The sequence below is a fragment of the Brachionichthys hirsutus genome, chromosome 6 (genome assembly GCF_040956055.1).
Source record: "Brachionichthys hirsutus isolate HB-005 chromosome 6, CSIRO-AGI_Bhir_v1, whole genome shotgun sequence".
Classification (NCBI taxonomy): Eukaryota; Metazoa; Chordata; class Actinopteri; order Lophiiformes; family Brachionichthyidae; genus Brachionichthys; species Brachionichthys hirsutus.
In genome coordinates, this window is record NC_090902.1 from 6,137,575 (window position 1) to 6,150,993 (window position 13,419).

At 44.3% G+C, this 13,419-nt stretch overlaps 2 protein-coding genes across 3 annotated transcripts; one reads left to right on the plus strand and one right to left on the minus strand.

Moving 5' to 3' along the window:
- Nucleotides 1–1,958: 1,958 nt before the first annotated feature.
- Nucleotides 1,959–9,306, plus strand: scyl1 (SCY1-like, kinase-like 1). The gene is made up of 18 exons (XM_068740877.1): nt 1,959–2,088; nt 2,738–2,878; nt 3,241–3,363; nt 3,454–3,680; nt 3,766–3,856; nt 4,286–4,441; nt 4,946–5,104; nt 5,282–5,389; nt 5,549–5,662; nt 5,762–5,917; nt 6,001–6,189; nt 6,328–6,403; nt 6,593–6,781; nt 7,133–7,272; nt 7,362–7,451; nt 7,679–7,990; nt 8,070–8,148; nt 8,231–9,306. Exons 1-18 carry the CDS (start codon nt 1,981–1,983, stop codon nt 8,353–8,355), a joined length of 2,583 nt encoding a protein of 860 aa, XP_068596978.1. The 5' UTR covers nt 1,959–1,980; the 3' UTR covers nt 8,356–9,306.
- Nucleotides 9,307–9,900: 594 nt separating this feature from the next.
- Nucleotides 9,901–12,748, minus strand: LOC137894829 (phospholipase A and acyltransferase 3-like). Of its 2 annotated transcripts, XM_068740301.1 has the most exons (6): nt 12,601–12,748; nt 12,141–12,225; nt 11,645–11,706; nt 11,286–11,394; nt 10,801–11,069; nt 9,901–10,608 (listed from the first exon to the last, which is right to left on the minus strand). In XM_068740301.1, the coding sequence occupies exons 3-6, from the start codon at nt 11,657–11,659 to the stop codon at nt 10,489–10,491; spliced, it is 513 nt and encodes a 170-aa protein (XP_068596402.1). In that variant the 5' UTR covers nt 11,660–11,706; nt 12,141–12,225; nt 12,601–12,748; the 3' UTR covers nt 9,901–10,488. The 2 variants fall into 2 exon arrangements, with proteins under 2 accessions (XP_068596402.1, XP_068596403.1); XM_068740302.1 differs by lacking the exon at nt 12,601–12,748 and having other exon boundaries at nt 10,801–11,051; nt 12,141–12,232.
- Nucleotides 12,749–13,419: the final 671 nt, after the last annotated feature.

Genomic DNA, 13,419 nt, shown 5'->3' on the forward strand with positions numbered 1-13,419 from the left:
ATTAAAGGATATTGTGTGATCGCTCGTATGCCAGTGCTTTGTGGTGGGGAATGCTGGGATTGTGGAAACCGGTTGTCTCTTTCTTCAAGTTTCAGCCTCGTGACCGAGAGTTGTCTGCTTGTGACAGGATAATGTAGCAGCCCAGTGTTGAGGGGTTTTCTTTTCCTGGAGCAACAAAAACTTTGTTCCTCCAGGTTTTGCTTTCACCCTTATTACAGCAACAACAAAAAAGCAAAAGGCTCCGGTGGTGGCACTCCTGACTGCGTCGGGACAGGGTTCAATTCCCTGCGGTGTCTTGCTTTTTTTGTAATGTGCTGCATAAAGGAAAACGTTTCATCCTGTAGTAGGGTTTTAAGATTCATGAGGGGTTGAGCTATTTCACTCGTGTTTAGTTTGGTTCCCCGTCATAATTTTTTTTATTAGGGCTGCAGTAATTGATCATTCTGAAGGGTAATCAAATAAGAGTGAAAAGATAAGAACTATCCCTGTTTTTGAGAAATACAAAGGATTTTGTCAAACGAAACACCCGTTGGCTGATGTTTTGTGTGGTAAAGAAATGTTTACAGGCAGAGGACCGCTGGGGGGGGTGAACCACGCCTCTCACCCCTAGACGAGCTTGGATAGGCTCCAGCAACATCTGTAAGGTGGATATGAGACCTGTATTGCTGTAGCCGCTCAGTGTAGCTGGTCACCATGCACAGACGTTCCGTTGCGTACTTTCCAACATGGACACTCTGCCACCAAACAGGAATGTTCTCTCCATCTTGGACTACAGTTTCCATGCCGCTATAACAAAAGACTATTGCACACTATGTAGTGTACAGAATAAAATAAAGAACTGCATGTATCACTGGAGTAAAGTGCCATTATTTTGTGAGTCCATAGTTGACGACTTCACATACTTGGAGGCAACATTTAGGATTATTGAAGCCTCGTGGTAGAAACTAAATGTGCATTTAACAAGGTGTCGTAGCTACAGAAGGAAATCCAATTCTCACGCAATTATGGTTTTCATCCAATTTGAATATATTGGACTCTTGGTTCAATGCGATGACATTGAGCTATCTACTACCGGTAAATGTAAATGTCTTCTTGCACTTTAAGTAAATTCACAGGGGTTCTAATCTGGTGAAAAGGTGATTGACCAGGGCCGGATGGTTACGGTAGGGGGTGCAAGTTGTAAATGTAATTTAACAACTTGCATATTAAAATGTTTTATTGCATACACTGTGGGGACGGCTAGAAAAACATTCCTGGGGTTCTTTCGTTCCTCAACATCAAGGAATTTGATGTTTAGCGCACGTATTCAAAAAGTTAACACTTAATGAGTGTTTTGCCGGTAGTGTCAGGAAGACCACGCCTGAGCAATGGCCACCTGCTAGAACACTAACAGGTTAACATGTAGATAAACACGTTAATGTGTGGACAAATATATTTAAGTATTCATATGTACCTATGACAGTTGCCAGCTGATCTGTTGGTGCAGGGGGGGGGGGGGGTAGGATTTTATAAGTTTACACTTCATCCTACTCCTTTTGAGCATCCTACACATGCGCTTCGCATGTATATATGTTTCTGAAAATGTGTTTGTTTGTTTTTATTTGTTTATTTTATTTTTTGTTCATTTTTTTCGTTTATGCCTGATGTTTAGATGCTCAAATAAATTAACGATTGTACACACATTTTCATCAGAGATGTACAATTCAGCAAAATCACAATAACATATTCAAAATGACAGCAACGTTCTTCCAGAAATGTTTTTCTTCATTTTGATATATTCTAATATAGCGCCTAACATTAATAGTACCAAGTATGAACGCATGCCTCGTATTTTTGGGGAACCTTATTCGGGAACTAATGTACGGGTCCAAGATTTACCCGGACCCGTTATACATTAGCACGATCCTAGCTCGGGTCTTCTAGCGGTCTGTGTAGCTCTGCCTCGCCTCTGTGTTTGATGAGGCGTGGAAGAGAGAGAAGATGTGGTCCTTTTTTGCCAGGGACCCTGTCAAAGATTTTTCTTATGAAATTCTGCCAGACACCCAAGAGAAAACTGGAATATGGACACTACATCGCGGGAAACGAAAGGTAACAGAGGCTAACGATTCAGTCCTAGCGGTTAGCTTTAGTTAGCCTGGTTCCTTATAGAGGCCTGTCACTTAGCATGTTAGCTAACGTTACTAATGGCTAATTTGATATATCATTAGAGACGGGGCCTGGTGTTATCTCGGCGTGGTTTAACGTCAGATCTATCGGCACGCTTGCTGCCTTTGTTGTCCGGTCAATGTCGCTGCTGGTTAATCTTATTTTACCTGCTCTCTGCATCCTTATTTATCAATGACGGTGAGCGCAGGCTTTGTTTACTATGCGACGTGTTTCTCGCCACGTCACACCGAGTTCACAGTTATTAACAGGTTATTATGGTCGCTATTCAGCTACGGCTTTATCACACTATTATAGGTTCCATCTTTCATTAATAGCACCTCACACGGCCAGTTGTAAAAATAATAATAATATAATATTATTATTACAACTCAATCTGAGCAGATAATGACAACGAAGCACTTCCTGCGTCGTCACGTTTGATGGTATTTGACTGTGGCGACATTATAGTTGTGTATTTTATTTTGTCATCTTTGATTTGCTCTCACAGCATAAGCATTCACCATGGCGTTAGATCACAGAGTGCCTGTCCCTTGAGTAGGTCATTCATCGTAGTGCGACCCATCTTTCCCAGACCAATGGAGAACCAGTGTCGGTGTTCGTGTATGACGTCACACAGGGAACCGAGCAGCAAACTCAGCTAGCCAAGGCTGCCTTCAAACGTATGAAGACTCTTCGCCACCCTAACATCTTGGCTTACGTTGATGGATTGGAGGTACGTGTGTGTGCGTGTGTGTGTGTGTGTGTGTGTGTGCAAATATACACACATCTGCTCAGCTTGCTTTGTCACGTGTTGCAAAAATAGTGCATACTCTGTGTATTTAATTCTACATTTTCCTTGCTGTATGAGGAAAACATCATTGCCTTGTACAAGCAAGGGAGCTGATTCAAAATATATTTTTGAGCTAGTTAACCAGTCCTTGCTTTGTGATTTCATCACTACAGACGAAAAATGGGATATAAACCAGTAAAACCTAGTGTGCAATGGGGTTGCATTCAGCCATGGGGTTCAGTATATTAGCAACATGAAAAGATAAGCTCAGGCATGCACACGAGTTGATTTGACTTGTTTCACAGACAGAGAAGAGTTTGTACCTGGTTACAGAGCAGGTGACACCCCTGGCAGTTCATCTGAAGGCACAGGCAGAGAAGGGGGGCGCTGGGGACCTCCAGGTCTGCTGGGGGCTGCACCAGATAGTGGTAAGGATGAGAGCCGTCTAATACATTCGGGTTGGGGACATTTTTTATGTAAGCCCTGATCACACTTCAGCTGTTCTCATCCGTCCACAGAAAGCGCTTAACTTCCTCATCAACGACTGCCACCTGCTCCATAACAACTTGGGGGTATGGTCTGTTTTTGTGGATCGAGCTGGGGAGTGGAAGCTCGGGGGCCTCGACCACGTGGCCCCGGAGCAGGGTGACCCAAGTGGGGTTTCACTCCCGGCTCCTAAGGCTGTTTACCCAGACATGGAGAAGTATGACCCTCCAGAGATGCCCAGTAGCAATGCAGAGAAGTGGTAAGATAGGGGCGTTTTTAAAAAGCAAAAAATACAGAGAAGGGAGTTGGAGTATTAATGATAACTGTTTGGGCGTTTGTTGCAGGTCAGGGGAGGTGTGGCGACTCGGCTGTTTGATCTGGGAGGTGTTCAACGGCTCACTGCCACGCACGTCCTCCCTCCGTTCACTGGGAAAGGTACCACACCTGGACACTGCTGTTCTTGATCCTGTGGTGTAATTACTTTTTGATTTTTATGAAATAATAAATATGGATTTATTATGTTGCATCAGAATATCTGACTATAAACCTATTTTAGTATTTCGTTTTGTAAACCTTTCTAGGAAAAAAAAGGAACACTGGAAATGATACTTATTTAGATCATTCTACTTTCTTTTTCTGTTACCGGTAATCAAAGAGCAAACATTTCTATCGTAAAATGAAAGCCTTGTCAAACTTGAGGACTGTACTTGAGAGTCAGCCGAGGGCATGACGTGCATTTCAGTTGACCTCAAATGAGGAATTTAACCTTCACGTTCTTGTGAGGGTTCATTTTGTGAAACGGAGATGCAGCACAGGAAATGTTCAGATGATTAATGGTACACATTGATCTCTTTGTGGCCACAGATCCACAAGAGCCTGGTCCCTCATTACTGTGAGCTGGTGGGGGCTAACCCTCGAGCGAGACCCAATCCTGCTCGCTTTCTCCAAAATTGCAGCGCTCCAGGGGGTTTCTTCTGCAACAGCTTTGTGGAGAGCAACCTTTTCCTCGAGGAAATACAGGTCTGTATTCTGGCATTTAAAAGCACTGAATCCTTTTGTGTGCAACATATCAATTGCAGAAACACAGTCTATCTAGGGTGCGGCAGTTTCATTCAAGGGAGGTGTGGGGAGACACGACTGGAAGGAGGTTGCTTTGCATTGTGATGCCACTGCAATCTCATTCTGTTGTGTTGATTCTGAACGGGTTTGCTGATCTTTGTGTACAGGAATTGTTTTGAAACGGTTACCATGTGAACAAAAAGAAAAGCGAACCCCCTATCAGTAAATCAGTCCTTGTGTAAACGGAGCCGGAAACATGCAGGTAGGCCACGGGCTACGTGCTGCCAGCTATCGTGTTGTTACAGGTTACTTTAATAGATACCTTAAATAATCCCTTAATTGGTCCGTAATACTCCGATTATGATTAATAATTAAGGGTCCTGCATATCCTAGAAGGGCATTTTTTCACTTCCTGAAATATATTTTATAGAATGTAGGTTAGTGGCATTCAACGTTTGTGCCCAGATTAAGGAGCCGGCTGAGAAGCAGCAGTTCTTCCAGGATTTGAGTGACAATCTGGACTCCTTTCCCGAAGACTTCTGCAAACACAAGGTCCTGCCTCAGCTGCTGACTGCCTTTGAATTTGGCAATGCCGGAGCTGTGGTCCTTACGCCACTCTTCAAGGTAAGTCCTTACTTATTTCACATTAAAAAATCTGATAATACGCTGCAGTTTAATTACCTTTTGCTCTGAAAAGGATCAGTCATAGGTTACATTTGAATTGATTTCTTAGAGGAACTCTCTAGTACTACTTTTCCTTTTCTTTTCTGCTCATCTCATCTCCCTTTGTCTGTTTCTAAGGTGGGGAAGTTCCTGTCGGCAGAAGAATACCAACTGAAGATCATCCCGGTTATTGTAAAGATGTTTTCCTCCACAGACAGAGCCATGAGGATACGATTACTGCAGCAGGTGAATTAAATGTTTCGTCTGCTGCCGATAGTCTCACGCATTTAATTTCATTTGACGTATCATCACGCAAGAACACTTTTTTGCTCTGGAGCAGGGAATGTAATGCAGTTAAATGTGTAATACCCTGATTTGTGTGGCTTTGCATCCTTTTTCTTTCAGATGGAGCAGTTCATTCAGTATTTGAATGAGGCAGCAGTGAACTCTCAGATTTTCCCTCATGTTGTCCACGGTTTCACAGACACCAACCCTGCCATCAGGGAGCAGACTGTTAAGGTGTGACTTAACGCCTCATTGCCATCGCACAATGCTCCACGAGCTGCTTCCTGTCTGCTGTAGCCACGGCGCGTCCTTCTTCTTCCTCTGCCCTTCCAGTCTATGTTGCTGCTGGCTCCCAAGCTGAACGAGACCAACTTGAATCAAGAGCTCATGCGTCACTTTGCACGGCTGCAAGCCAGAGATGAACAAGGCCCAATCCGGTGCAACACCACAGTCTGCTTGGGCAAAATTGCCTCCCACCTTAACGCTGGGGTAACACGATGATTTCATGTCTAAAGCGCTCAAAGGTTTAGGAAGGAATCCCTGGAAGGATGAGGTTGTTCCTCTCTTCACAGACACGACAACGCGTTCTGATTTCTGCCTTCTCGCGGGCCACCAAAGACCCGTTCCCAGCGTCACGCTCCGCTGGTGTGCTGGGCTTTGCTGCCACACACAACTACTACAGCGTAACAGAGATTGCCGCCCGTATCTTGCCCACCCTTTGTGCCGTTACTGTTGACCCTGATAAGAGCGTCAGGGAGCAGGTACGTAACGCCCATGTGGATTTCTGACGTGTTGTTTTCGAGCCTCTTCTCTATTGGCTGCAGCGGATCCTGACCCTGTATTTACTCATTATTTAACATCGTTAATAATGTTCTCCTGCCCTTTTCTCTCTCTGGCAGACGTTCAAAGCCATTAAGAGTTTCCTTTCCAAGCTTGAGACTGTGTCAGAAGACCCCTCCCAGCTGGCTGATATCGGTACAGTGCACTGCCTTTACCTGCAAAGTCGCTGCTGTCATGTCTGGTTTGGCTAGGATGACGTTACCTATTTGTGATTTGCTGTTACTGAAGTAATGGGAGCGGAATGAATTTACTCATTTCTTTCAAAAAAAATATTTTTTTAATTCTAAAATTAGCCTGAAACTCTCTTTGTTTTCCGTCCTGCAGAAAAAGACGTAGCGTCTTGTGCTCAGCCTGCGGGGGCTTCTTCCAGTTGGGCCGGCTGGGCCGTGACTGGAATGTCCTCCATAACATCTAAACTCATCCGGAATGCTCCGGGGACAGATGGCAGCTCGGCCGAGGGCAGCGAGCCGGCCAACAAAACCACCGGTTCCACCAGTGAAGCACCGCCCCCTGGTAACGGCGCTTCCGTTTGATTTACTTGACTCATGTAACATCGTTGGACTCAGCGTTGTCTTTTTTTATACAACATACATTTGAATTCCTCATCAATAACTTGTGTCTATTTTATCCACGATGCACCGAGAGATTTTGATATGTTATTCTAACGGCAGTAAATGTTGGGATTAGCAGGGATTAGCAGCAGCTGCCGACGTCCACAAGGATCACTTCTTTATCAAACAAAAACACCTCCAGATCATTTTAATTGTAAAATTTCAGACCCAAAGAATAACAATTCACGTGTAGCTCTATTATTTATGATCAAACCCCTTTATGGACTGCTAAATAGGAACTCTTTCCTCGCAGGGTCTGATGGCGAAACTTCTCAAGCTTCTGTTACTGACGATGCTTCTAATCAGGGCAAACAAGTGCTTGAAATCATGGACAGAAAAGAAGAGCCAGCAGGAGACAGATGGGATGACGATGAAGACTGGGGGAGTTTGGAGGTAGGGTGTCAACATCTTTAACTGAAAGAGATGAAGTACGTCTGACATTACGCTGTCATAACATTGTGTTTTTAAAATTTCAAAAATAGGATTCTGAGAAAACTCGCGCCGAGACCGATGTCTGGAATGCTGATTGGGCAGGAATGACTTCATCTAAAAAGAAGGCCAGCGACAGAGGAGTACGAGTCCTTTATACAACTCCAGCTGTACTGCCAGTACCACTACTTCATTTACTATTGACACTACTACTTAGAATACTAATGACTCTGTGACATTATCGAATCATGATATTATCTGTATGTCATTGATAATTGACTGCGAAGAGTCAATGTTTTCTTCGTAGATAAAGGTTTAGCGTTTTATTTACATTTAGGTAGTCTCAATCTGTGATCTCGCTAAATACCAGGTGGGCCGGTCATCTTCCGCATCAGCAAAAAAGCAGAGCTCTGATTGGAGCAGCTCCGGCTGGGACGCTGACGACAGCTGGTCTAATGAGAAGGACGGACAAGGTCAGAGCTCTGCAGGCGAGGAAGGCTGGGGCAATGACTGGGCTGAGGAGGACACGGACACGACCCTGATGGGTTCGACGCTCCCGCTGCCGGAAGGAGTGCGGTTAGCCAGCGATTACAACTGGGACGGCGCAGCCAAGGCGGCGAGCCAGAATGACATGTTTGCGAGTTTGTCTCAGAGAAACGCGACCGGCGCTGCTGCTGCTGCGGTGAGGAACGGCGTGAGGACAAGCTACAAAAGAGCCAGAGGTTGTCGGTGTCGTTTACATTCACTGTTTGGTTTGTCAGGCTGGAGACGGCTGGGGGGCTGAGGCAGCAGGGGAGTGGGCAGCCGAGGAAAGCTGGGAGTCGGTGGATGGGAACCAGGGTACGTCTCTCATTTATGTGATGCCAGCGGACCGCCGGCCATCTGACCGTATGCCCTCAAACCATCTTTGACTGTCAACCAGGTCTCAGCAAGGCCGAGCTGTCCAAGAAGAAACGGGAGGAGAGGAGGAAAGAGCTGGAGGCGAAACGCGCAGAGCGCAAAGCTGCCAAAGGTCCTCTCAAGCTAGGCGCACGCAAGGTAGACTGAGTGGAACTGCGAAGATAAAGTGTTGGACTGGAGCCGAGGAGGGACATGGACAAACGGGGACCGGACTCAGAACAGTGGGCGGAGGTTCGGCACTCTGCAAACAAAGGACCAGAAAGACATTGTAGCGGTGTGAGCTGGCCTGGCGGCGGACCGGAGGACGCTGCTTGCCAGTAGATGACATTCAGACCGAAATGCATTGGTGTGAACGGCAGAGAAACGAATGCAAAGACCTAAAACGGAGAGACTCACGGAACTCAACTCGTCGTTCATCACGCGACATTCACCCTCTTGTTGTTTCAGTAGATCACTCATAAAACTTAAGTTATAACGTAAATATGTAAATGCATATTGTCTTAAAATGGCATAAAGAATCAACACTTTTTTTTTTTTTAACAAATTTGAATCTCTCTCTCTCTCTCTCTCTCTCTATATATATATATATATATATATATATATATATATATATGGCATAGTGGGAGCAAGTATTCTACAAGTTTACAATGTAGACGATAATGGAAATGAATGCTCGTCTGTCACCAAGTTACAGATTTAAAACGTAAAATCAATGGCTGCATGCTCGTGTATATTTCAGTGACCTAACAAAGGGTTTCATGGTGAACAACTATAACCGTTGAGGGCACAGAGGACTGGTTAAAAAGGGAAAATGAATGCGTTTACATGGCTTTTCCTGTCTTCCATGTAGGGGTTTGCTTTGTTACGGATTTAAAGGGAGTTCTGTTTTGAAATCATTGGAAGGTCGCTGTCAAATGCTTGAAGTTGCTGTGTGATGCAGTTTTCATGCAGAGGTCAGCCATGGCTCTGTAAAGATACCAATTCCACCTCAGCAGGTGATCTCATAAACCCTTTAAGAGTCATCTGAGGATTTTATAATTTATCTGTCCATCGTTTTTCTATGCTCTGTGCAAGTCAGGGTAAAGTAATTCCCTAAAAGTGGCTTCTTCTCTTCATTTTCAAAATGTGTGCCTTTTTGTAAAATCACATCTGATCCACTGTAAAAGGACATCGGACTCACTGCCGATGTCTTTGTGTGTGTGTGGGGGGGGGGGGGTCAGGTCGGCTAAAGAGCTATGCTGTGTTGGTAGACCGAGGAATCCTGGATGCAACCTAGAATATACCGATCATGTAGCATGGGAGCTATTCCAAAAATAAATGCAAGTCAAATTCTGTTTCTCTTTGAATTTAAAGTCATATTTCCACTCAGCAAACGTTTTGACCGATTTCTGTCTCCAAAATAGATGCAATTCATTTGGACATCTGTGGTCAGTCAGCAGAGACTCGCACCTATCGGACGGATTGGATCTCCGAGCTTGAAAGAACGAAGGCCACAAAAGCAATGCGTTATAATGCGGATGGCTGCCGCTAACTAAAAGGATTTGAAATTGTATTGGCACAAAACTAAACTAAACTCAAGTCGGGTGAATATTTTAGGAAAGATTCAAAACTGAAACCCAACTGAGAGCGAAGCTGCCAAGCGCCATGACCCCCGTGTGAGAGGGAGACAATGTGCAGAAAGAAAGACAAATGTATCTGGAATTATTTATTTCAAACAATTACATGACAGAGGAAGATAAAATCACAATAAATTTAAAACTCTTTAGAGGTGAAATCTTCTGAGAGAAATTCATGTTTCACCCCATTACCATTAATCGAGGAGTCAATAACTGGCAAGCAAAAGTTCATATGCTTTTCAATGGTGTTTCTGTGTGATGTGACCGACAGTCTGATTATGTAAGATGCTCTTGTTATTAATGAGAAGCACCATTTACACTTCACAGATTGTTTAAATTTGATTTGAGTAGCAATTATTTTCATTTATAGAAAAGATCTCTAAACCGTGTGGATCTCATTGTCACAATCCAACACACACATTTAGGCCTTCAAGATCTTAAAACAACACTCGTATAGAAAAATTGAAAAAACACGTTTCAGTTCCGAAACCTGTTTGTTGTGCTTGTACCGGATGTCTAGAAAGTTTTTTTTAAAGTGCGTTTCCAAACCACCCAGAGGAGCTCGGGTGTTTGTGTTGCGTTTTCTGTGGGCGATCGTTAATATCATTGATGACTCATCGTGACTCGACTCACGGAGTCCTAAACAGGAAGCAAGGGGTTTGAATTACTTTGTGTCCTTGTTTTTTTTGTTGCTTCCAAACAGAGTTGCTGCCAGAGCAACAATCCCCACACCCACCAGTGCCGCCGCTCCAACAGCCATGACCACTTCTCCTGCCTGACGCACCTGCAGAGGGGAACGCACACAGATGAGTTCTCACCATTAGAACCTCCAGAAAACCATCAATCACACAGGACGGTCACTTATAATCCAGCGCACCCATTCAACGGGCTCCTGTTTATAGATTCCGTTCCATCCAACAACAGTTTCAGAATTAGAGCACCTTGAGGTGAACAGTCTATCAGGGGTCCCACTGACCTGCCGGGACTCTGCTTTTCCATAGCGCAGTTCGTTTGCAAAGTGTTCACAGTTCCTACTGAAGACGCCGTATGGCAGCTCCACGCCCACCAGCGCACGGGCCTCGCTCACGATGACGCCGGCGGCCCGGGGCTCGTACTTCTCGTCCAGGCCGTTGTTGATTTTCCACTGATCGGTTCCCACCACGTCCCACAACGCTTCTTTTTTCACTATGGCCTTTTCAACTAGAACAGACATCATGCTGCCGGGGCCTCCACCCGGAACCTCACCTTTGAATAAAAACAGAATAACGGAAATACTGCAACATATATTGTCTTTTTTTTGAGTGGTTTGTTTATTATAATCCCTTCAACTTAATAAAGAGTTGATGTTCCGGTTTGAAATCATTACTGTGAATGTGGGCTGTCATGAAAGACGCTGTTGTTCCGCACTGGGAGAAGTTAGGTGTGTGCGTGTAGGGGGGGGGGGGGGGGGGGGGGACTCACAGGGTGCTGCCATGTGAACAACGAAGCCATCGCCGACATACACAGCCCAGTGCTGATAGGAGCCTCGGAAGATTTCTATCAGATCCCCAACTTCAGGCTTTTCATCATACTTTGGAGTAGAATATATAGAAAAGAAGAATCACGTAACAGAAGTAAAGTTAACCTAATATGGGTTAAACAAATAGTAGACTTAACTAAAATAATAAAGGTTATATAAAGCAAAAGACACCTTCGCTATATTGTACAAAACTGTCATATTTAAATATAATTGCTTAAACTGACCAGAATTTCTTTTTTTTTTAATGAATGAAAATAACCACAACAGTCAATTTATTTATATTGTGAGAATATATCCTAACCAGTGTCGGAGCCATGTTAGAATCGGTTTCTTCTGCAAAGCTTTCCAGACGACTTTCAGCACCTGGAAGATACAAATCATTTATTAACCATTAAATATTAAACAAACAGTCTAAACTCTGATGTAAATAAATGACAGTAGAATTAAGTGAGGCTTTATTGCAGGACAGTTGCATTACAACTCATTATATGCGGGAGGAGTAAATAAATCCCCCCAAAAAATATTTTAATGTCGGTTCTGACTGGCGAGGAGTATTATATTTATATTTATATTAGTTTACTCCCACAAGTCACTTTTCGAAGGCCTTGGTTGTATCACTATCACCCATTAATGACCAAATGTCGTCTAACAATTAAATAATCCAGAGATATCATCGGACAGTACAAGGAATGAAACGCGGAGGCGCTGAAAGCTCGCTTTGTTGCTGTGATCTGTGTTCACGTCGCATCTTTAGACACTGCAGACTATTTAAATGTTTAAACGAACTGTCTTCTTACCTTTGATGATGATGTTGTCTTCGTTTTCTCAGAAGTGGAACGCAGAACCCGGCCAACAAGAATCAGCTGAGAAGGATGACCCGCCCTGAAGCAGAACCTTCAGAATAAAAGCACCGCCAAACGTCAAAGCATGCGCAAAGTGATCAAAGATTGTCAAATTAAAATATATTTATAGCTATATACGTATATATATATTTTTTTACAACGATACAGTTCGATTAAATGGTGATTAGTTAAAGCAATAACCTGCTTCAGACGCAATGCTAGAAAGATTTAATTACCTCCGCCAATGCCGCTTTGGTTTGTTAGTCTGTCTGAAGATAGAGTCCACTACAGTAATCTTTGTGTCATGTATGATGCTATAGTAGATAGCTTATGTACGGCTGGCAGCACCTTAGCTAACTATAGGTCTCACGGTAAAACAGGCAAACCAGGCTGGCACAAACATGTAGCTCCTCACCTTGCTGCAGCCAGGGACGCTCACAGAGAGTGGGTTCAGGCAGGGGCCTGTTCTGGACCATAGAAAACTGACTCATGCCAGGTATAAATCGGCCATTCGTTATGTCACCAGGCAGGAACGACTGATGAGGGCTGACTCTTTGGCTGAGAAGCTTCTCAGCTGTAATGTAACTGGGTTCTGGAAGGAGGTGAAGTCCTTGAATCAGGGAAGTGTGGCCCTGCCGTGTTCTGTTGAGGGAGTCACTGGATCTGATAATATAGCTGAGCTGTGGAGGCAGCACTACTCTGCTGTCTTTAGTTGTGTTGACAGTGTCCCCTTTCAGGTAGGGAGCGTCCCTGACAGCGAGGTGGTGGGGGTCACAGCTACTGAGGTGCGTGAAGCAATAGATAAACTGGCAGATAACAAAGCTGATGGTCCAGATAGAATCACTGCAGAGCACCTAAAGTATGCTAGCCCGAGGGTCTCTGTCCTGCTCGCCTTATGTTTTACAGGCTTATTGTCGCATGGGCTGCTGCCTGACTCCATGTTGCATGTTACGCTGGTGCCGGTGATTAAGGATAAGACAGGCAAGGTGGGGAGCCTGGATAACTACCGGCCGATTGCTCTTGCTAGTGTAATTTCTAAGGTCTTAGAAAAAATCGTATTGATTCGCTTAAGTCCTTTTCTTAACACCACTGACAATCAATTTGGGTTTAAAACCAAGCATGGTACTGACATGTGTATTTATGGTCTGAAAGAAGGGATTGACATGTATAAGGCTAAAGACTCCTCTGTATTGGTGGGCTTCATCGATGCCTCTAAGGCGTTTGACCGTGTGAA